The sequence below is a fragment of the Mustela nigripes genome, chromosome 8, assembly GCF_022355385.1.
Source record: "Mustela nigripes isolate SB6536 chromosome 8, MUSNIG.SB6536, whole genome shotgun sequence".
Taxonomy (NCBI): Eukaryota; Metazoa; Chordata; class Mammalia; order Carnivora; family Mustelidae; genus Mustela; species Mustela nigripes.
This window is the reverse complement of record NC_081564.1, coordinates 8,670,596-8,693,661: the sequence shown is the minus strand read 5'-3', so window position 1 is coordinate 8,693,661 and position 23,066 is coordinate 8,670,596. Positions and strand designations below refer to the sequence as shown.

Genomic DNA, 23,066 nt, shown 5'->3' with positions numbered 1-23,066 from the left:
TTTAAGAATGCAGGTTCCTGGGCCCTGGCTCCCAGAAATCTGGGTCAGGAGGTTGGAGGCAGGGCCCAGGAAGCTGCATTTTGAGTAGGAAACAGGGATTTTAGGGCCACAGTGTAGGAAATGCTCATTTAATCTTCGAAGAAAACTTCTAAGGTGGTGTGGTAGCCAGACCCCATGATGGGCCCCGATGAGCCATGCCTCCTGGTGTCCGTACCTTTGTGTTGTCCCCTCTCGCACTGAGTCATGGCAGGCCTGTGTGCCAAGGGAATACCGTGGGAGTGACAGTAGGACTTATAAGTCTGGGAAGACACCGCAGGCTCTGCCTTGCTCCCTCTTGGCTGGCGTGCTGTGGGGACACTCAAGCAGCCCTGACAGAGGAACGGAAGCCCTCAGCCAACAAGCCAGCCCCAGCCTGCCAGTCATGGAGGGCGCCATCTTGGGATCAGATTCTCCCGCCCCAGACGGCAGCCCCGGTGGTTGGCAGCTTCCTGGTACCCTCGTGAGGGATCCAGGACCCAGAACCACCCGGTTACACCACTCCTAAATTCCTGACTCAACAGAGACTGAGAGGTAAACATTTACCGTTTTAAGCCACTAAGTTTTGGCATTGTTGTGTGGTAAGAGACAGCAAACACAAGTAGATGCTATTATGATCTGGTCCTATTTACAGATAAGGAAACTGAGTCTCATTGAAGGACCCTAGATTACCTGATAGTGGAGAGTCAAACCCAGGCTAGGCTAAGTCCAAAACCCGTGCTTTTAACAACACCCTGAGGGCCTGGAGAAGGTCATGAAACCCGTGCTTATTCCTTCATTGTGGCAGATGGGAACCCGACCTGGGGTGAGGAGTCACCTTGGCTAAGGTCACTCAAGGTGCTGTTCCCTGCCCCTTCCTTACTGCTCTTGGGTTTACGGGAGTGACGTCAGCCTCCAGGGTGCCCGCAAAAGGTGCCTAGATTCTTTTTTTTGGAAAAGATTTTATTTATTTATTTGACAGACAGAGATCACGAGTAGGCAGAGAAGCCTGCAGAGAGAGAGGAGGAAGCAGGCTTCCTGCTGAGCAGAGAGCCCGATGCGGGCCTCGATCCCAGGACCCTGGGATCATGACCTGAGCCAAAGGCAGAGGCTTTAACTCACTGAGCCACCCAGGTGCCTCAAGGGTGCCTAGATTCTAAAGCAGCATATACGCTGTGCCTTTGGCTATGGAGAGCCTGGCCTTAATCTTTATTTATTTATTTAGTTTTACAAAAATTTTATTTATTCATTTGAGAGAGAGAGACAGAGAGGAGCAGGGGGAGAGGAGAGAGCAGGGGCAGAGACAGAGGGAGCAGACTCCCTGTGAACCTGGCCTTTGGAATGATCTCTAGAATAGCCAGCCTGGCAGTCCTGGGCTAATCAGCCAGGTGAGGTCTGGTTTCTTCACTCACCAGTAGGTGATGGGAAGTGGGGCTGTTGGCCCAAGGCAGGAGCTTAACTAGGAGCCAAAGGGGGGCAGGAGTAGGAGGCCAAAGAGGCCTGAGGCTCAGGGCCTATGTAGGGGTGGGCCTGCTCCTCTCCTCTGGCTTGCCACTTCCCCAGGCAGATGGAACCTCCTAACCTCCTAAGAATGCAAGTCTGACCACAGCAACGGCCTGCCTCACACCGTCCATGGCTCCCTGTACCCTCAATAGAAAGGCATATTTCCCACCATGGCCCAACGGGCTTCGGGATCTGACCTTCCTCCTTCCTCAATGCACCCCATCTCAAGTTCCAATCTCTTTTGGACCTGTTCCCCCAGGTTCTGGCCCCTGCTTCTCCTCTAACTCCTGTAATATTTCAGGTGTCTGCTGAGATGTCCTCTCCTCCAGGAAGCCTTCCCGGACTTCACTACTCATACTGTCACGGTTCCCATGTTTCTGCCTTTGGATCACTGAGCACATGTAGGCATTTGATAAATTCGATAAAAACCCGGACAGTCACCCAGTTTCCCCCAACTCAGCGCTCTCTGTCTCCCCTGTCCCCTGATTGGAATCTACCACCACCCTCTTCCAAGGCCTTCCCTGCCTTCTCTTATCTTTCTGGTCTCTCCAACCCCCACTCACCTATGCTCCCTAGTTCAGCATTCCATATGTCTGTGTTTTTTACTGCATTGTCCACTCCAGATGGGCAGCGACTGCAGACAATATCAACACCAAAGATGACGGCCCAGGATGGAGCTTTAGTTCCCAGAGGCCGGGGGCACCTGCTTCTGCAGGTTCTTAGGTGGCTTGTGGATGTCAGATGTGGCTTCTTCTCTACTCCGGTCCCCACCTACACCACCACGGGGCCATATCCTGGGAACTTCTGCCTTCCGTTTTTCCAGAGCTGCGAACCGAGGTTCCAAAGAGTCAGTCCGTGGTGTTGCCTCATTTGAACCCTCACAACCACCTTATAGGGAAGCTGCCATTATTATTCTTTCCACTGTACTGCTTGGGAAGTTGAAACGCAGAGCAGCTTTGGCTTATACCCAAGGTCCTATGGCTCCAATAGACGGAGCCAGGGTTAAACCCAGGTGGTCTGCCCTCCACTCCCTTCCCTGGAGCTCTTGGCTGACTCATCCTTCTCTCCAACTCTGAACAAAGGCCAGCCCTGCCTGAGATGTCACCCTTAAGGGCTAGCTCAGAACCCCCATGGATGGGCGCCTTGGCCTTACGTGATGCTGCCCTCGCTGCCTTGATGGGGTGCTTAGGCATCCCAGGGGGCAATCCTGCTGGGTTTGGAGTAATTAATTATCCTAATGAAGGTGATTAATCATTTGATTACCACTTTAAGGACTTGTGGAAAGTTTCCAGAAAGGAGAGGTCTGTCTTGGGACACCATGTGGCCTTGGCTCACGGGTGAGTAATGCCATCTCAGGGACTCTCCTGACATTACTGGTCAAGAAAACCCCTGCAGCTTGAAGCAGAGACTCACCATCACGGGTTGAAAGAACCCGACCTCTGCTCGTGGGAACAGGTCACGTCGAGCCATGATGTGCGGCACTAACATAATTTACACGCGTGGTTTTTCTTCACAACCACCTCCCGAGCTGGCTGGTTGCTGTGATACCCCCATTTTGCAGACAGGGAAATCAAGGTCCGAGTTACACAGCGTGGAAAGGGGCGATGCTCTGTTGGTTACTGGAAAGCCCGTTTTGGCCTTTTCATATCGAGAGGCCGGGGACACCTCCTCACTCCACTGGGTGATCCTGGGGCCATGTCCTGTGGCCACTGATTTGGGGGGGCAAGGCATGATCTCAGGCCCAGAGTCTAACTTGCTTCCACCCTGCTGCACTGAGGACAAACATGGAATCTGATCCTTCCATTTTCCTTTGCTGGAGCCCATAGCACAGTCACCGACAGAGACGTCCATGGGACATAGGCAGGTGGCACAGGCGAGGACTGAGGTGCATCACAGGCAAGTGTCCTGTCTAAAAGGGGGGAACTGCTGTTACCTTAGAACTTGGATCCAGTGTGGCCAGATCTCATGGTTTTCAAGAGAAGTCGGTAATTAATATTTTTATGTGACACGTCCCCATATTTTAATGGTGGCAAACTAATTTAAAAGCCAGTCCCTCCCCTCCAAAAAAATGTCTTGTAAAACACCTCTGAGGGCCAGCTTGGACCTCCAATTTGCATCCCCAGCTCCAGAATAAAGCAAGCAGGACACCCAGACATTATTATACAATTCTGTATTGAGCGACGCGTTTACAGAACGTGTTCTTTTTAAAATTTTAAACAAAGTTCATCAATCTCTCATAGAAACGGTTTTGTGGGTTTTTGTTTTGTTTTTACCGTTATAGGACGCGAACCGGACAAAGTTGTTCATGGGTCTGCTAGCTTTCAGTACAACAGGATTTCCGTGTTCAAAAGACTATATGCTAAGTGCTTAATCAAATCCCGTCACACAAAAGCCAGATTGAGTCCTCTAAGATCTGTAGTCTGCGGGTGAGCCTGGGTTTCAATGTTGTGTGGGTTTCAACAGTAGAAAGTTGTGTGTTTCCTCACGGTCGTCTTCATTGAGACAGGGCGGTGGTGGCTAAAAGGAGATGTTTCGTTTGTTCCAGATTTGATTACTCTGAAAATTGGTCAGTGTTTCCTATTGTCAAAATATAAAAATACCTTCATCTGGATAAAAATGTATACAGTGGAAAACTCTTCAATGCATAGCCTGGGTGTACAGAAAAGGATGTTTTCCTGCAGGGTTTGTGTTCTTTTTCATTGATTGTGGAGTCTGCAGCCTGGCCTGGGTGCATGAGAGTTGAGATTTCTGGAACAGCCCTCAATTGTCCCCTCTGGTTACTGGATTTTGCTGCATCCTTGAAAGCCCTCAGCCATCTCCCCCCAGGGCACTGGGTTGGCACCGATTGTGGCCACGTTTTCATCGTCATTCTGGTTTCAGTTGGGGAGTCACCAATTCAGCCTTCCCACGGAGAGTTTGACAAAGGAAAAGAAATAAAAACGGGAGAGAGAGAGAGAGCGTCGAAAACCAATATGGTGGCCGTTCTATCCACACTGGGAACTCTTCCGCCAGAAACCCTGGCGACGAAGGTTCTAGAGGAAGGGCTCCTCTGAGTTTGGGGGGATTGAGTCTCCGCACCCGAGAAGGTCATGTGTCGGAAGGCAGGAGGGTAGACTTAGAGCCTGGGATACAGTGGTCAGGCTGTGGTGAACTCAACCTTCTTGCTTTGTTCTGCCTTAACTTGGGAGTTGTGGAGGCCTTCCAGAAACAGCACCTGGGTCAGCTTGAAGTGAAGATGGCAAGAAGGGGAACTGGGGTCTCTAGTTGGAGGAATCTACTTTTTGGTGCTGGGTGCTTGTGGGATGACCAATGCTGTTATTCTCTTAAAACACAGGGAGGGGGAGATGGCAGCCGCAGTCCTGCTCTGGAAAGCCAGTGGGGAAACGTCCTGTGCCAGGGCCACGATTCAGGGGAGCGGGGTCACTCTGTCTCAAGTGCTGCCCTCCAATCACCTGACCCCTCGCCTGGCTTCCCGGAGAATCCAGAAACACATCTTGTCTAGAGAGGGACAGGCTGGGTGTCCAAACTTGGCAGCCCCCAGGTTTCTGACGAGAGGGCGAGGAAGCAGTTTTGTACCATGTCACGTCTTGGGGAGGCGGGCTGGCCACGGCCCACGCCTCTACAACATTTACAACAGCACGGGACGCTCCGGGTTACTGAGGCTGCACGACAGACCAGCAGAATGGAACACATCCTCAACGGCATCGAGGTTTTCATTTAGAGTCTTTTGGACTTTCTCTTTTCAACACGGTTTCTGGAAGGGCAGTAGCAATGTGCTGTGTCTCACAGACAGATACGGAAAACAAAAAGCAGTTCAAGGGTTATCTAAATTTTGGTCAGTCTTAGAGTGTTTTGTGATGGCTTTGAACAATTGTCTTCTTTTAATCTCATCTAGTGGCAAAAACGACACAACTTCAGTGTATACTTCGCAACAGTTGTGACAGCATCCTGATTTTATAACTCTCTGTAATATCAAAACAGCATTGGCTGGGAATAAATTCCAAAGGATCCTTTATTAAAATATCTAAAAGAGGTCTATAAATATTTATTTGTCTAAAAGAGTTTGGAGTTTCCAGGTGAACGTGTGGTGCCACATCGCTTCCGCCTCCCGCAGAGAGGCCAGGGTGGAGAAGGGGGTGCTCTGTGGGGCGGGGGTGCCAGAAAGAGGAGGCAGTGGCACTTGCCCCGCCTGCTCACTCACGTCAGAGAACTAGGATTACAACAAAAACCGTAAACTGCATACCACTGCTGTCCCCATTTGGATGGTTGAGTTCCTTCCTTCCTTCCCCCACCCTGTCCGGTCCGGGGGAGTGAGCGACGGGGGGGGGCGCTGGCCCCCGGTACGCCCCACGCCTTAGCGCCCCTGCCTTCAGAATTCCCACTCCAGGGCCTCCTCCCGGTTGGCAGCTCTCTCTAGCCGGTAGATGATGCTGTTCAGGTTGGCCATCTTCTCGTGTCGCCGCTGCAGGTTGGGGTTCACCTTGGCGCTGGGGTGCAAAGCCCCGGCCGTGTCGGCGGTGGGGCTGGCACTCGGCACTTTGGCAGGAGGGGCGCCGGGTGGGGACGGGGAGATGGGGGCTGAGGAGGAGGGGACGGGTGACACAGACATCATGAGGCCCGGTGAGGAGGCAGCCGAGGGGGAGTTCAGGGACACCTCCAGGCTACAGCGCGAGGACTCTGAGACAGACTTAAAACTTAGAGGGTCCGGGTGGAGCCGCTCTCCGCCCTCGCTCTCCTGGGGGGGCTGTAGTGAGGGGCAGTCTGGCGTGGTCCCGCCTGGAAGGAGGAGCCCCGGGGCCACTTTAGGGAGTCTGTCGTTACCCGGACGGTCAGGATGCGCCTCTTTGGGGGAACCGTGGCCTTTGTCTGGCTCCCCTGAGTCCTGGAGCTGGTTGCCCGCCTCTTCCTCTGCATCCTCCTCAGTCTGTTCCTGCTTAATCCTCACCTGGGCCTTGTCCTGGGGGGTCGGGGGTGTGATGCTCTCCTCGGAGCCTTCCCGAAGCTCCAGTTCCTTCACGGTAGGCTTCTGGTCCTCAGCCTCAGAGTCGGGGCTCTGCGGGGTAGGGTCTGGGTGGGAGTGGCCTGGCGGTAGGACACCAGGACCCCCACTGGGGTCGAGGTCTGGTTCATCTTGGGTCCCCTCCACCAACATCTCCCGGCGCATCCGGGACCTGGGGCAGAGATGGTGGTGAGCGAGGGGCCGGATGGGGGACCCAGCTAACCCCTGGACTCCATCCAGTCAAGTGGCCTTGTGACCCCGCCCACTTTCCCCGGGGGTGGGGGGGTCTTCACATGCAGCGTCTTAGTAAGTCCTGTCAACAGCCTTACTCATGGGTGCTGTGCTGTTATTAACCCTCCTTCATATAAGAGGAAGCAAGCCTCACACAGCCAGTAGGTAGGGGAGTCTGGGCTTGAACTCAGGATTGTTAAAGATTCCAAAGTTCTTGATCTAGACCTGTGCTGTCCAGTAGAGGAGCCACTGGCCACACGTGGCTCTTGAGCACTTGAAATGTGGCTAGTCTGAACTGAGGTGTGCTGTACGGGTTAAAATACACACTGGGTTTTGAAGGCTTAATACAAAAAAAAAAAAGAAGTTCTCATTAGTAAAGTTTTTATATTGATTACACACTGAAATTGTTACATTAGGCTAAATATACTATTATAATTAATTTTGTCTATTTCTGGTTTTTTTTTAACATGGCTACTAGAGAATTTCAAATCACATGTGGCTTGCATGGTTTCTTTTGGACAGCACTAGTCTAGAGCACTTCTTGAAGCCAAACCCAGATGTGGGTTGTGGCAACATCTCTCTGCTTCTTTCCTGTGGGGACTCTTAGACATCAGCCCAGATGGGGAAACTGAGGTGCAAAGAGTGACTTGTACAGGTCACCACGGCCTTTATTTGAAAGTGAGAGAGAGTGAGAGAGATCACAGAACCCGCTCATCCTCTCTTCACTTCTGTGGTTTCCCTGCCACCGGAGGGCAACTCAGTCTCACACTAGTTTTAGAGCAGACAAACCAGGATTGGGACTACCCCCCGTCATTATTTTCTTGACAGCAAAGGAAGTCTAGAGAAGTGAAATGACTCATTCAGGGTCATAGAACAGAAGGGTTTCCTCAGCTACCTGCTGTGGCCCTCTGCCCATCTATATTAATAATAAAGTATATGTGATTGATATGTAATACTGACGATTATAAGTTATAAACATCACGCTAAGAGGTGCTTATCATGCATCAGGCACCATGACAAGCACTTTTTCCAAATTATTTATTTTTCAAAATAACCTTAGGAAAAGGATATGAGTCTCATTCCTTTAGATACAGGAGACAAGACTGAGAGAAGCACAAGGATTGGTAGGATCACAGGGCAAGCAGTTGGGCTGGGGGTCCCATCTCAGTAGCCTTGACCTAGAAGGACTCTGAGGGGTTATTTGGTTCAGTCTCCAGTCCCTCTACATAGGAGGCCTTAGTCCACCAGCAAGGGGACTCTACCTTCACCCTCAGTCTCCTTGTGGGTTCCACTGAGGTGAGCTTGGAGGGGGGTTTAGGATGGATCAGTGTCTGAAGTTCCAGCATTAGACTGTCCAAACTGTAGAACAGATATAAATATGAGGCTAATAGTCATTTACATCATAGTATAAATTAGTCTCTCTCTCTATCTCTCTCTCTCTTTTTTTTAATAAAATTCCTGACTCCTGAATCTATACCAGGGTGTACCTGGTAGTTCTTTTTTTTTTTTTTTTAAGATTATATTTATTTATTTGAGAGAGAGACAGAGTATGTATGTGTGTGCACAGGAGCAGGGGAAGGAGCAGAGGGAGAGGAGATAATGTCCAGCCGACTCCACTCTGAGTGCAGAAACTGACACGGGGCTCAATCCCACAACCCTGAGATTATGACCTGAGCCGAAGTCAAGAGTTGGGATGCATAACTGACTGAGCCACCCAGGCTCCCCTCCCTGATAATTTATTCTCGAAACATCCTGTTGTTCACCTTTCCCAGAGCTCACTGCAATTTGTAATGATGCATTCATACGAGTGCTCGTGTAATAGTGTCCGTCCCTGCGGGTCTGTAGGAGATGATAAGGGCAGGGACTTTGTCTTGTTCTCGTCAGTGCCTGGTACAGACTAGGTGCTCAGTAAACATTTACAAAATGAAATGATATATTCTCCTCTAACTTTTTGAGACCAGTTTCTTTCTTTTGGGAGTGGAGTTCTCTCTGCTCCTCAGTGCAAGTTCCTAGTCATCTTTCCAAACCCAGCTCAAATGCCACCTCTTTTGTGGAGCGTCCCCGGACAGAACTTCCCTTTCCCTCAGCCCCTTATTCCTCCCTCTTGTATAGTAATTAGGCTGTGGTAAAATTATCTGGTTCATAATTTTAAACTCTCTAAGGGCAGGGGTGATGGCTTTTTAAAAGATTTTATTTATTTGAGAGTGAGAGGGAGTGAGAGTGAGAGAGATCATGGGGGGGGGGGGATCAGGCTCCCTGCTGAGCAGAGAGCCTGATGTGGGGCTTGATCCCAGGTCCCTGGGATTGCGACCTCAGCCAAAAGCAGGTGACGCTTCACTGACTGAGCCACCCAGGCGCTCTGGGATGATGGCTTTGAACCCCTGTATCTCCAGATCCTGGATCAGTGTGCATACATTGTAACTATCTGTTGGAGGAATATGTTGGATAAAAATGGAGTGCTCAGTTCCTACGGGGAACAAGAAGGGAGAGGACATCCGCATATCCCCCAGGAAGGGAGGAGAACGTGAGGATTTAGGGACCTATGTCGTTTGCTGTTTGGAAGGCCTGGAGTCAGATCATAAGCAGAAATATTTCACAATATTTTTATGTCTAAAGTTTTTTCATTCACTCCTTGATTCAGCATTGTGGGGTATTAGATTCCTTGTCTGCCTTGTCTGTAAACAGGGATGAGACTCAGAGAAGTACAGTGACTCTCCCAAGAACATACAGCCAAGGTGAGACTGAGCTCAAGTCTTTGAGGTGCCCATGCCTGGGCTGTGGAGAGAGATTTCAAACGTTCCACCTTTCCAGGCTCCTCCTCCTTCCTCTTCTCCCTTGGGGAGCAAGAAACCATTTCCCTGCCCCCTGGAACACATGGAGGGACTCTCTCTGGCACTGCACGGACACCAGAGACCCTTCCTGCTCAGGAAGCTTGGCTGGGGAGGGAGGCTCAGAGATGGAATCCCATCAAGCCTTCCCCGCAGGGCTCTCTGCTGAGCTCAGGAAGCCCCTCTGCCGTCTCCTTGGACACTGCTGAACCAGTCACCGCCCCCAGCCAGCCCCGGGACTGAACTCCCTGGAACCCCAGCCACTAGAGACCAGTGACCCCCAAGACTAGGGAGCGATGAGTGGGAGGTAGCCACAGAAATAGGAATCACCCACTCCCCTGGGCAGGCGAGACTAAGGAGACTGAGGGTTCTCCTTTGGCCTTGGAAGTGGGAGAGGCCAAGAGCCCCAAATCAGGGCTCCCACATGAGGCTCATTGGGTAGTTAGGGCTCCTGGGGCCTGTGCCCCCAACACCATTCCCTGTCTCTTCACAGAGGCAGACGCAAACTGGGTGAAGCACTAATTCAGACAGGTGACACCAATATCATCAGCTACCCCATACTGCGTGGCCAGCATGTCCTGTAAATATGGTAGCCCCCTGAATCAATCCTCAAATCCAGGAAGCAGATCCCACTACGGTTCCCATTTTATAGGTCAGGAGACTACAACTCAGGGAGCTGAGGTGACGCGCTCGGGTGCTCACAGCTGGAAATGCTGGGACTGGGGTTTATACCCGGGTTTGCCTCGACTCTGAATCTAAACACCAGGCTGCAATGGTCTCCCCGCGCCACCCCCACCCCCAGACTGAGCTGGGTTCCCCCTGGGCCTGCGATGGGGCAGGGGTCCCGCCGGCACCCGACCCCTCCCAGTGGGCACGCCCCGCGCCGCACCTGTAGTTGTGGAACCAGTTGATGACGGTGTTGGTCTTGAGGTTGAGCTGGAAGGATAGGAGCTCGATGGTCTGCTGGGAGGGGTAGGGCTCCAGCTGGTAAGCCTTCTTCAGCGCCTCCTTCTCCTCGGGTGCCAGCACCACTCGGGGCTTCTTGATTTGCAGGAGGCTCAGGTCCTGGGGCTGCAGGCAGGGGCTGGGGCACTCTGAGCGGGTGGCCGGGGACTCGCTGTCGGAGCCGGTGCTGATGAGGCCGTACCTGCGCTTGAGGTAGGCTGAGGCGGGTTGGGGCGGGGGGAGGAAGCGCTGAGGGGCTGCCGACCAGAGGCCGGGCCCCTAGTGTTGGCAGGAGCAGGGGGCAGGGGCAGCTCCCGGCTCGCGCCCCACACTTAGGGCCACACTGCCAGTCTCATCCTTTCCTCCCTCCGGCCTGGGGTTCCACATCCTCCCAAACCCTGCGCTGAGACGCGGGTCTGCCTGCACCTGCCCCTGACGTCTGGTCTGGTCGTTAGCACGCAGAGAGCGTGGCTGGGCCCTCACAGAGGGGAGTGTTCAACACCGGGGGCTATGCCGTGCTCTCTTGGTTGGCGGAAGGGTCACTGAAGGGCACTACAGTCTTGGGGGCGAGGGCAGGACATTCATGTAATGGACCCTGTAACTGCATGGTGCCTCTCCATCCCAAATCTCCAAAATGGGGGAAGAGAAGCCCACTTCAGAATAGAGGGTGTAATTCAATCCCCCCCAGCAATGCCCTGAGGCTCTTCTCTTCAGATGAAGCAGCATGAGGCACAGAGAAGAGGGAGCAACTTGCCCAAAGTCAGAGAGCCAGGAAGGGGTAGGTCAGTTCTCAGTTGCAGAGTTGTCTGATGCCAACAGCTCGTGTGCCCTTGGCACCCTGCGCCCTCACCGGGAACTGCCTTGCTGCCCTGGGTGACAGCTTTCCAGCTGGTTTTATCTCACCTCCCAACCTTGAGAGCTTTTTTTAGACTCCCTTTGGTACAGCACGAGACTCGGTGGGCACACAGCAGGCGCTCAATGTCGGCTCAGTTTTTCGGGGATATAACAGTGGATGACGGAAGAATTTGCAATCTTCTCGCCCACCCCCAGGAGGGAGAATTCCTGTCCGCTGGGCCACTTTTGTGCCGTGTTGTGTAGAGTCTGGGTGACAGGCCAAGGGGAATTGGAGAGAGAGCATTCTGGGGAATACACGGTTGGGGCTGACAAAAGACCTCGAAGCAGCCTCGGGTGTAAGGAAGGATGCCGAGAGAGGCGGGGTACGGGGGCTTTCACGGGAGAAACAGTAAATGGTTTGGTTGCTTTCAATTATGTGCTGGGGATGGCTGTGTTTTGCAGGCCCACACCCGGCTGAGATAGGATCCTTGGGGCCCTGGCTTTCCTTGGGTTACAACTAGATACGGTTCCAAAGGAAAAACCTGAAGCCATGCCCAGAGGACCCAGCGCTCACCTTTCTTCTCCAGCTTCTTCATGTCCCTCAGCTTCTCCACGTTCTGGGGGTCGCTGAGCCACAGCTGCATGCGCACAAAGGGCTCCCGTCCCTTCAGGCTCAGCTTGTGCCAGGGCTTGGGGCGGGACAGCAGGTCAGACACGGAGCCCTGTGTCAGCCCCAGGATGCTCTCCCCGAACAGCCGCTGCCCTAGGGACAGGGGAGGGCAACCTGTTATCCCAGGCTAGCCCCAGTGTGCCCAGGAGAGACAAGAAATAGAGGAGAACCCGGGACATCTCCATGAACTCAGAGGGACGGATCATACACCCAGTGGGATGCACACCCAGTAGGAGTTTGGAGGGAACTTTTCTGCAAAATAGGAGGTTGCGGGTAAGGGACCCGACAGTTCCCAACAAAAATGCTTTCATAATTCAGATTCCCTTCACTTCTAGGAGGTCAGAAAACTTCGTGTGTACAAATTAGTGTCACCTCATTAGAAAGTAATCTGACAGACGGCATCAAAATTTCAATGTGCCTATTCTCTGACCTTGCAATACCCTCCAGTTGTATTTGCTCAACTGGAGGCACAAAGATACATACTGATGCGGTTTCAGAGGCGGAAGGAAACTGGAAACAAGCAAATGCCCATCAAATGGGTCAGAAATGTGGGGCGTCCCTGGCCTGCAACCCTGGACCACAGGGAAGAAGACTTTCTGGTCATTCTAACGTGGAAGGGTGTCCGCCAAGCAGGGCTCACTTTTAAAAAGCAGGTTATAGGACAGTATGCATGTTAATTCATCTACATAGAAAATATGTAAAAAATCAGGTATACCTATATTCTTGCATGTTTTCAGAAAGTATCAAATATATATAAAAATTATGGTATATGATTGGGGGCTTGGGGAGTTTTACGTACTTTTTAGTCTTTTTTTTTTTCTGCACTGTTTGGTATTTTAAAATAAAGAACATGTCTTAATTTTCTAATAGAAATTATAGTGAAGAATCTGGGTTTTGTGTGCATCTCTCTGGGACAGGGGCACGACCCGTAGTGGAGACTCAGAGGAGTTCGAGATCCATAGAGTGAAAGAATTCCAGAACAGGGTTCTCCTCTGTGTCCCCTGAGGGTAAGGGGCTCGGCACTGGGTCAGGACTGTGCTAGAGTGTCACTATCACTATGGGCTGAGGATTTCTGGTCACATCAGACCCGTACTCACCCCGCTCTGTCCTACTCTAGGGTCAGAGTCAGATGCCTTCCAGAGGATCCTGGATACCCGTGGGCTGATGGGCTCCTGCAGGCTGGACCCCGGGCCCCAGGATCTCATTGTGGGCACTCAGCTTAAGGCAAGTAAGAGCCAACCCGGGGAGGAGGGCAGCATCCCTGATTCCGACCACCCTGTACCTAGGTTGTTGTCCGTGAGGACCTCTTTGACTCTCTTGGTGATGGAGTATGTGTCCAGCTCAGGGGACATGGCCACAATCTCCTGGATGCCTCCCGTGGTCTGGCTGCCCGAGTACATCTTCCCCCCCAGCGAGGAGCTGGAGCGTCCCTCCGGCTGCTGGTTCTCCTTGCTGCCCTCCAGTGCCAGGATCAAGGGCTCCTGGGAGCTCCTCTCTGGCTCTGTGGGGCTAGGGGGCGGCGATGGCGAGGACCTCGGTTCCGTGGGACTGGCTGTGGGCCACAGAGAGACAGAGAAGGCAGTTACTGCCATTTGGAACAGACACACAGGGTTTGGGTGTTTGTGTGCTGGAGCCAATGTGGGCAACCGTCCTGGATGCAGAAACTAGCAGACGAGAGGCTGATGAAGAGTAGGGTATTTACATGGTCTCAAATTATCTCCCTGTAAGATACTTATTAATTACAAAGGGAAAGACTGTAACTTTCCAGCACAGCTACTTGGCAGACATCCCCTTAACCAAAGGACCAAAGGTAACATCACCAATCGAAGGACAAATCAACAGTTAGTGCCTCCTGATGCAATGAAGTGAGAAGGACACAGTGTCACCTCTGTGACAGTCCTGCTCTGAATGTGGCCTGAACCTAATCACACGGAGGCAACCGACAAAGCCGGACTGAGACAGTTTGTAGAATAATTCAGAAATGTTAAAACTGGAAAACAAACAGAGGCCGAAGACTGTTCAAATTGGGAGACTAAAGAGACAGGACTACAAAATACAAGTGTTCCTGAATCTGATCCTGGACAGGGAGAAACAACATTATATAAAGGATGGGGCGGGTGCCTGGCCGGCTCAGCCTGTGGAGCACGTGACCCTTGATCTGGGGGTTGTGAGTTCAAGCCCGAAGTTGGGCACAGAGTTTACTTAAAGAAATGATATAAAGGTTGTTATTGGGACAACCAAAGAAACCTGAACATAGCTAGTGGGCTACATCAATGGTATCATACCATTGTCAGCTTTCTCGTTCTTAGGCAATGCTTTGTTGAATATTTAGGGATAAAGGGACACGAAGTGAACTAACCTCTCCAATGGTCAGGAGCGAAAGGGCACAGACGTGGCAAAATTAGCAACTGATGAGTCTGTGTGGGGGGTACAGGGAATCCGTGGTCCTATTGTTTCAACTTGTCAATTAATTAGAAATTACTTCAAAAATGAAAAGTTCCAAAAAGTAAGTTGGGAACCCTTTATAAGCCCAACCGACAGAGATTAACGGAATAAAATATGGTGATTCCCAGAGCAATGAAAGAGGATGTAATGAAAAGCTGTCCACAGAGTAAGAGTCCGTTCTGGGGATCTAATATGCAGTGTGGTGGCTGTGGGGACCAATTGGGCATTATACACTTGACACTTGGCTATAGGAGAACTTCACTCTTCCCGACAGAACAACAAAATGGTAATTATGTGAGGTGAAGGATGCATTAGCTAATCTTACTGTGGTAAATATTTGCAATATATATGCCTATCAAACCATCACATTTTATGGGCACCCGGGTGGCTCAGTCATTAAGCATCTACCTTCAGCTCAGGTCATGATCCCAGAGTCCCGGGATCGAATCCCATAACAGGCTCCCTGCTCCTCAGGAAGCCTGCTTCTCCCTTTCCCCCTCCCCCTGTTTGTGTTCCCCTCTTGCTGTCTCTCTCTCTGTCAAATAAACAAATAAAATCTTAAAAAAAAAAACAAACACAAAAAACCATCACATTGTATACTTTAAACTTATACAATGTTACTATGTCAAATGTATCTTAATAAAGCTGAAAAAAGAAAAAGAAAAGATGTCCATGGTACACTGGCATATTTAAAAATTGTGTTCATAAGCCACAGTTTTCATTTGGCAAAAGCCATTTGGTAGACCTGTTGGGTGGGACGACCTTGCCAACCTCCCAGCCCCCGAATCTGTTACATGGCACCACGGAGCACGTGGCACTATGCCTACAGCAGCCCTCCTCGGGGCCATCAAGAGGCCACCACCTGAGCAGTCAGTCACCCACTGGGCTTTCGGGCATGAACTGAGCCTCCCGTCTATCCCGGGAGTAGGGGAGAGGACTGAGCTGATGCCCTTAAAGGGGTGGGGACCAAGGTGGAGGTTCGAGGAATCCCAGGGCTGGTCCACATGGCACCTTCCAGCAATTTAGAAACAGGTACCTCTTCTTCAAGACATTTGGCTGCTGCCAGCCAGAAATTCACTAAGTATAAACATGTATGATGCCTAGAAAGTGAAAAGTGTCTCACAACCGTCCTGCAGTGGCTTTGATTCTAGAAAGAATATTCTGAGCTGCTGCTCTGGCTGGGTTCTTCCTTCCCTGTGGAGAGCAGGTGGATTACTGTGTTCCAGAATCTGAAACAGCTCCTTATTGACCTTTGCACGAGAAACGTGTTCTCCCTGTTCTAGAGTTTAAGGCTCTGGGCTCTCTTCGAGGACCCACCGCACAGACCTGGAGCTACTCTCACAGCCCCAATTACCCACCCACCACCGCCCGCCCCCAAACTCCTAGGCTCTTCTATGCCCCTATGACTTTGCCATCCTGAAGGTCTTCTCCTTACCCTTGACCTCCTATGCATCCTTCAAGACCCAGTCCCAAACACCCCTTCTCTGAGGTACACTTAAAAGGTTTAATCTTGACTACATTGTTACACTTCACTGTAATTTCCTTCTTGTGCCAGATCTCACCCCTACCTGATGACAGCAATGATGATGATGATAATTAGTAAAACTTCCTTTTATTGGGTACTTATGACATGCCCTGCATAATGCTATGTGATCTCAAGTGACCTTCACAGCATCTCTAGGAGGTAGCTACCATGTCATCCCATTTTGTAGAGGAGGAAACTGAGACTCAGGGCTGTTAGGCAATGTGTCCAAGGTCACACAGGGACTAGTGGCAAGCTGAGATTTGCTTATATCTGACACTGTCTTCTCGTCCACTATAAGTCCCTGGCAGGCTGGGAACACACATTAGTCATGGGTGAGTTTTAGAGGGTGGGGAGGAAGGAGCCACTGGGCAGGTCTGCTGAGTGAATAAATAAAATAAATAAATTTTGAAACAGGACCCCTGTGTTCCCTCACAAGGTGCAAGGTGAACCCTTAAAGTTCTGAGCAGTGGCATCGCAGCCCCATGGAGCTGGAAGCCCACACTGGGCATCATGAAGACACTGCTGTTCCCCGGCCCCGAATCAGGCTGATTCTGGTCATCCAGGTGGCCTCTGTGTGGTGCTGGAGATGATGTATCCCCCCGTCACTGTCACCAGCAGAGATACAGAGCTGGTGGGGAAGGGCCAGCCTGGGAAAGCAAGAGGCTGTGTTAAGAGTCCATCTATCACGGGTATGGAAGAGGAGCTGGGCTCAGCTGGAGGAGAATCGGGGGTCTCCAAAGGCATCTGCCTCTTGGAACACCTGCACCCCCTCCTAAAGGGCCAGATTTCCAACTGGAGAGGGAGCGGGATGTGACGGAGGGAGACCCCGATGATAAGCCTGAAATTAGCCGGCCTCCAGGCAGAACGCCAGCCTTTTCTGACTCCAGATTCCAAGGACCACTTCTAATAAAATTACTGAAAGATTCAGAAATCAACTCTATCAGGAGGAACACACTAATCATAAGGGGCCAGGGGTTGAACATCAACAGTCAGGTGGCTGGGGCTTGAGCAAGGGTGTTGGACAGGGATGTTGGTGGGGCACAGCTGGGACAGCAGGGTAACACCTGTTTGCCCAGGACTGTGCTGGTTGCAGTATAGAAAGTCCAGTGTCCTGGGCAAACAGGACAGTGGTCGTGATGGAGAGAGACAGTGAGGGAGAGATGGAAGGAGAGAGATGGAGAGACAGGGGGACATGGGGGAGGGACAGGCACAGAGTGGGAGAGAGAGGCAGGGAAAGAAGGGGCTGGGGTGCGGAGAGATTGGGACAAAGAGACACATGAGAAAGACAAGGGAGGGGGAGAGAAACGACAGTGACCGTAGGGGAGACTCCGGAGGGCGGGGGAGACCACTCTGGGGGAGCTAGAGCATTCTGAGAAGCAAGCCGCAGACACAAGTAGCTGCAGTGCCCATGTTGACCACTGTGGGCAGTGCTGAAGAGCCCATCACTGAACCAGGTTCTGTTGGCGGGCAGCCGGTGTCGGGGAGGCCATGCTTTGGAAGTTTGGAAGCCTCCCCTGGCATCAGGCTCACCCCCGACTCCTGGGCCATGGATGTTATGGCTGGAACAGGTCCATACCCAACCCTGTGGCTAGACTATGCGGGACCCTGTGGGCAATGGATCCTCTCCTGCCTCTAGGCTGTGGACAGCTGGTGGCTGTGGGGGCCTTGGTTGGATCAGCCACGCCCCACCGAGCCAGCAGCCAGTGCTCACATCTCTGCCTCCATGAACATGGGCCCTGGCTTCCCGGTCTGTGGGAGAGAGGGGTGGGGGACAAGGTGTCGATGCTCACCGGACCTCACTCCTTTCCTAATCTGTGAAGGATCCTTTTTCCTAGCCTCTGCTTGTGCTGTTTCTTCCACCAGGAACACCACTCTTGACTACTATCTTAGCCTAACCCTATACTTACACAACAAAGACGTTTTGAAAAACCCAAACAATCTGACACTGGGCAAACGCAAACCAGAACTGCAACGAGATGCCCACTCAGACCCACAGGGATGGCTTCAGTCAAACACGGAGAATGGCTGGTGTTGGAGAGGATGGAAAGAAATAGGACCCCTCCCCCACACTGCTGCCTGGGGTGTAAAATGGTGCAGTCACTATGGGACACCTCAGTAAGTTTGGAAGATCCTCAGTAAGTCTGGAAGGTCCTCAGTAAGTTACTGAATTATCACCCGACCTAGCAATTCCCCTCTGAGGTATGTATCCAAAGGAATCAAAAACAGGTATTCAAAACAGGTACGTGAAGTTCAGAGCAGCATTATTCACAGTAGCCAAAGGGTGGCCTAGCCACATATAGAAATATTATTCGGCCACATACAGGAAGTACTGAGACAGGTTACAACAGGGATGAGCTTGGAGAACATGATGTTCAGTGAAAGAAGCCAGACACAAAAGGCTGCATAGCGTAACAGTTCCATTGATTTGAACGGCCAGCAGAGGCAAATCCACACCGACAGGAAGCAGGCTGGTGGTTCCGGGCCTGGGGCAGGGCTGGGTGGGCACGACTGATTAATGCACACAGGGTTCCTTTTGGGGGGCTAAGAATGTCCTGGGGTGCTGGAGAGCTGGGGGTTGCACAAAGTTTTGAATGCACTACATGCCACTGAATTGTACACTTTTGAAGCGGTTCAAATGGTAAATTTTACGTGATGTGAGTTTTACAACAATGAACAGATTAATTACAACACAACACAACATGACACAGGGATGAGAACTCTTTCACAGCTATGGGCTCTGGGGTAGGCGCTCCTAGGGACCCTAATGGCTGAAAGTCTTGCGTTCTGATCCTGGCTCTGCCACTAACTGGCCAGTGACCTTGGGCACATCCCTGTACTACTCAGACCGTCCGTTTCTTCTTCTGGACGGCGGGAATGACAAATAATTCCTCCAGTGAAGACTGATGTGAGGATTAAAGAAGCAGCTACTGCAAGTGCCCAGCCTTGGGTGTGACCAACGGCAGCCATCATTAGAACGGCAACATCAGTCCTCACAACTGCCTCATGGAACAGGGTTTTTCAATCAAAAATTTTAAATATAAAGTATTTCAAAGTATAGAAATATGCTGAAAAGAAAACATCAATCCCCCTTCCCTTCCTTAGGTCCATGCCCTTAATAGACGTTAATACGCCCTTTTTTGCTTCAAATCTCCCTGTTTCTTTTAAAGACAAAAAGCCACAGAGACAGCCAGAGCCTCTCCTCCCCCACGGAACCCCTCTTCCCAGGCTGGAGAGTGGTGGCTCTTTTTGACTTTTTTTTTTTTTTTCCCCCAGTAAGCTCTATGCCTAACATGGGGCTTGAACTCATGACCCTGAGATCAAGAGTCACAGGCTCTACTGATAGAATCAGTCAGGTGTCCTTCTTTTTGACATTTTAATGCACAGGTTTGTAGCCAATGCGGCAGCAGTGCGCTGTCTTGTCTTGTGGGCCTGAACTTCTGCAATAAACACCATCGCCTGGGATGCTTTGTTGTCTGACATCATGTTTCTTGTTGACCTCTGCACTTCATCCGGACTCCAACTGACCTGCCCGCTGGGCGTTGCAAGGGTGGGAGTGTGGGCTTCCTAGGGTCCCTCCCCGGACTCCATGCTGCCATTTCTGCTCTGTGACATTGGGCAACTCTCTGAGCCTCAGTTTCCTCACCCGGGCAACGTTCAGACCCCACCCTGCCTGTGCATCACGAATGGACGGGTAACAGCCCAAATTTCTGTGCTAAGGTTTCTGAGGCTGCGTGTTGCCTTGCTGGGAAAAAGAGATCAATCAGTGATTCTGGTCAGGGGATGGGAGGGCGCGGCCCCAGCTCCACAGGCTAAGTATTCCCTCCACTTGCTCTAGGCGTAGAGTCTAAACCACCAACAGAGGGCATTCCTCTGGTTGGAGGAAGGATGGCACTGCTGTCTTCCAGAGAGAAGTAATGGCCGCTGGGAATGGCAGCTCTGGGGGGCAGGCAGCATCCTTCGAGAGGGCCCCGACCACACTCACCCTGGGAGGCGCTGGGCTGCTGGCTGACGGCCTGGCCGAGCTGGTCCGAGAGCCACAGCTGCATGCGGATGAAGGGCTCTCGCCCCTTCTGTGTCAGCTTGCTCCAGGGCTTCGGCCGGGACAGCATGTCGCTCACGCTGCCCTGGGACAGGCCCAGCACCTGGGGATGGGTGGGGCAGGAAGGGTAGGGAGGCAGGCTCCTGGGCCATCCCCGGGCCTCCCCTCCCTCCCTCTGTAGAGACCACTGTTCACTCTGATTCTCTGGGAGACCAGGGCTGCCTTGATTGTTCTTCATCTCCTAGGTGCCTGCCGTGGGCCTGGGCCACGCCCCCCATAGGCAGTGCCCTTCCAGATATCCCTGCATGTAAGAATCCTTCCTGACTTTAAGAGCCCGCAAATGCCTCCTCCTCCAGGAAGTCCTCCTGTGCCTTCCACTTAGGTCACTCCTACCTCTCAACTCACCTGACCCTTTGCCTGCTCCTCTGCTGTGGGCAGAGGTGCTATTAAAAACTACTTAACCACTGGCACTGCAGGGCACCCTTTGCTGGGCTGAGCCTTAACCCTTTAGTGGTCAGATCATTGGGAGGGATGGAGGGTTCTGGAAGACGGGAGGTAAGTAGCTATCCCTAACCAGATAGAAACATTTCACTGCTTGAACAACCACAGGACTGAATGTCAGTCCTGCCTATGGCTCTCTTCCCACAGGACCCAGAGACAGGTGGATGCAGGAAAAAGGGTCTGGGTCATGCAGACCTGGGTTCGAATCCTGCTTTTGCCTTGTTCCTATTCATACACACAACCTCTCTTTCCAGACCACAAGCGCTGGGGGCTGGGTCCTCAGGCGGTCCTCCCTCCCCAGGTCCCATGGGCCCCATGGCCCCCTGAGCTCCTTGGGGGTGGGCCCCACTGTCTTCACCTTCTCCCCAAAGATCCTCTGGCAGATTCCGTTCTTGGCTAGCTTCTCCTTGACCTGGCGCGTCAGCTCCAGTGTGTCCACTTCCCGGTACATGTAAAGCTCGTACTGCTCGGGGGTCAGGGGCGGCACGGTGGGCTTCAGTGTGCGGGGCACGTACGCGGGGTAGTAGGCCAGCCGCCCACCGCTGCCTGCCTCGGGGACGCCCCCTTCAGACTTCAGCTCGCCCATCCTGGGGGGCTCCTCCTCGCCCCCCGCCGACTCGTCCTCAGGGGCTGCGGGGGCCTCATCCCCACGGGGCCAGGCCCTCCCATTGGGCTGTCCAGAGTAGCTGGAGGAGGAGGAGGACAGGGAGGGCGAGACGGAGGCATAGGGGCGGCTGAGCAGGCCGCGGTCCGAGGCCCAGTGGTGGTCAAAGTAGCCAGCATCTCCGATCTCCGACTTGACCTTCCGGATGATGCTCTGGACGAAGGCCGCGGGGGACAGGACCGTGAGGGACGTCTGTGTGGCACTACTGCTGGTTCCCCCACCACCGCCGCCACTGCTGTCCTCCTGCTTGACGTAGGTTGGGGCCCCATTCTGGCTCACAGCAGCCAGCGAGGGCCGCTCTGGGGGTGAGGGAGGGACCGAGCGGCCCCGGGGCCCGGCCTCCATCTCCAGCAGCGCCTGCTGTTGCGCCTGCATCTCGCGGCGTGCTTGCTCCAGAATGTTCTTGATGGCATCTTCCGACGTGCTGGCGGGGGCTGTGCCATTGGTGATGCTGAGTGGGGCTGTCGCGTTCTTGGAATCACCTGTCGGGAGGATGACACAGGGTGGCCAGAGGCCCACGGTCAGGGCAAGGCTTGACAAGCAAAGGTGTTCACAGCATCAGTCAAAGCATGCTTTGGAGATACTGTGAAGATACTGCAACAAAGTGGTTAAATGAAGTTAATCTCTCTGCCACAGGCAATCACAAAGAATAGCCTCATGTATTGCCTTCTGCTCCGCTTTCTAATCTCACACACGGGGAGATCATGCTTGATGTGGGATTGCAAGCCTGGCGCGTCCCCACTTAGTATCAACACGAGCATTTTTTTCTCATGACTCAAAGTTCTATGTCTCATGGCTGCCTCTGCCACTTGAAGGGATATTCTCTGCTGTGTTTACCTGATCCCCCACTGCTGGACACTTACGCTGTTTCTAGTTGGTCACTGTTGTGAACACCGATAAAGGAACAGCTTGAATATAAATCTCTGCCCCCATCCTGGATAGTTCTTCAATTCCGAGAGTGGAGCTCTCGAGTTAGCAGTCAGCATGCTCACGTCCTCCCTGGGGGGCTGCTGGTTGCTCTCTACATAGCATCCACTCTTGTCAAGGGTGTGGAGCAAACACCCGAATGTTTATGTCTTCAGAGAACCCTGAATGGAAACCCCCCTGGCTGGCCCACTCTGCTGTGATGTTGCCCAATATTTTTGTCTTATTATTACTAGTTTTTAGAGACAGAGACTGTGCATGGGCGGGGAGGGGCAGAGGGAGAGATATTTTAAGCAGGCTCCATCTCACTACTCTGAGATCATGAGCTGAGCCCAAAATCAAGAGTCGGACGCTTAACCAATTGAGCTACCCAGGCGCCCGCTGATGTTGCCTTTTTGATTTCTCTGCTGTCTTCTTCCTGACAGCCCCCACCACCGCCTGTGGGAGTGCACTGTACAGGGAGTCAGGAGGCCTGGGTTCTCCCTTGGTCTCTGCAAGCATGTCTCCTCCTCTCTGCTCTCAGCTGTCCCGTTTATTTAGTGGGAGAGTTTGATGAATCTGTTTCTCATGGTTCTTTACACTCCAGTGCTGTGTCCTGTCTGCAGCTGTACCTCGTGTCCAGCATGCAGGAGATGCTTAGCCAATGTTTACAGAATGACTGCCTCTCTTGCACAGGAGCTCAAGAAAGAATTCATCTGTACACAGCAGGGCCTCAGAGGATTATTTGGGTGGGGCAGTGTAGGGCCCTGGGGCGGGCTCCTCCGTTCCTCCCAGGGACCCGGCAGGAGGACGGGCCCTTGCTGAACACTTGGCTCCCAGCCACATTCAGACACTGGGGAAGCGGGACAGTTTGCTCCGATTTGCCACCAAGGGGCAGCAGACACCACAAAGTGGGAACGTGAAAGCCAGCATCAGGTTCAAAGTCAGCCGCAATACAGCGGTG

General features: G+C 52.4%; 1 protein-coding gene across 6 annotated transcripts in view; it reads right to left on the bottom strand.

Annotated features, from left to right (window-relative positions):
- Positions 1-3,679: 3,679 nt before the first annotated feature.
- The window catches only part of CUX2 (cut like homeobox 2), a 258,613-nt gene continuing 239,226 nt past the window's right edge, over positions 3,680-23,066 (bottom strand). For 5 of the 6 annotated variants that reach the window (XM_059408409.1, XM_059408411.1, XM_059408412.1 and 2 more), the window contains 6 exons: positions 20,894-21,681; positions 19,978-20,137; positions 13,308-13,577; positions 11,930-12,118; positions 10,466-10,739; positions 3,680-6,689 (listed from right to left, as the gene is read on the bottom strand). In XM_059408409.1, the coding sequence (XP_059264392.1) occupies positions 5,888-6,689; positions 10,466-10,739; positions 11,930-12,118; positions 13,308-13,577; positions 19,978-20,137; positions 20,894-21,681 (2,483 nt within the window). In that variant the 3' untranslated portion in view covers positions 3,680-5,887. Of the gene's footprint in view, positions 6,690-7,876; positions 8,108-10,465; positions 10,740-11,929; positions 12,119-13,307; positions 13,578-19,977; positions 20,138-20,893; positions 21,682-23,066 lie in introns of those variants that run through there. The other variant, XM_059408415.1, reaches the window with a different exon arrangement.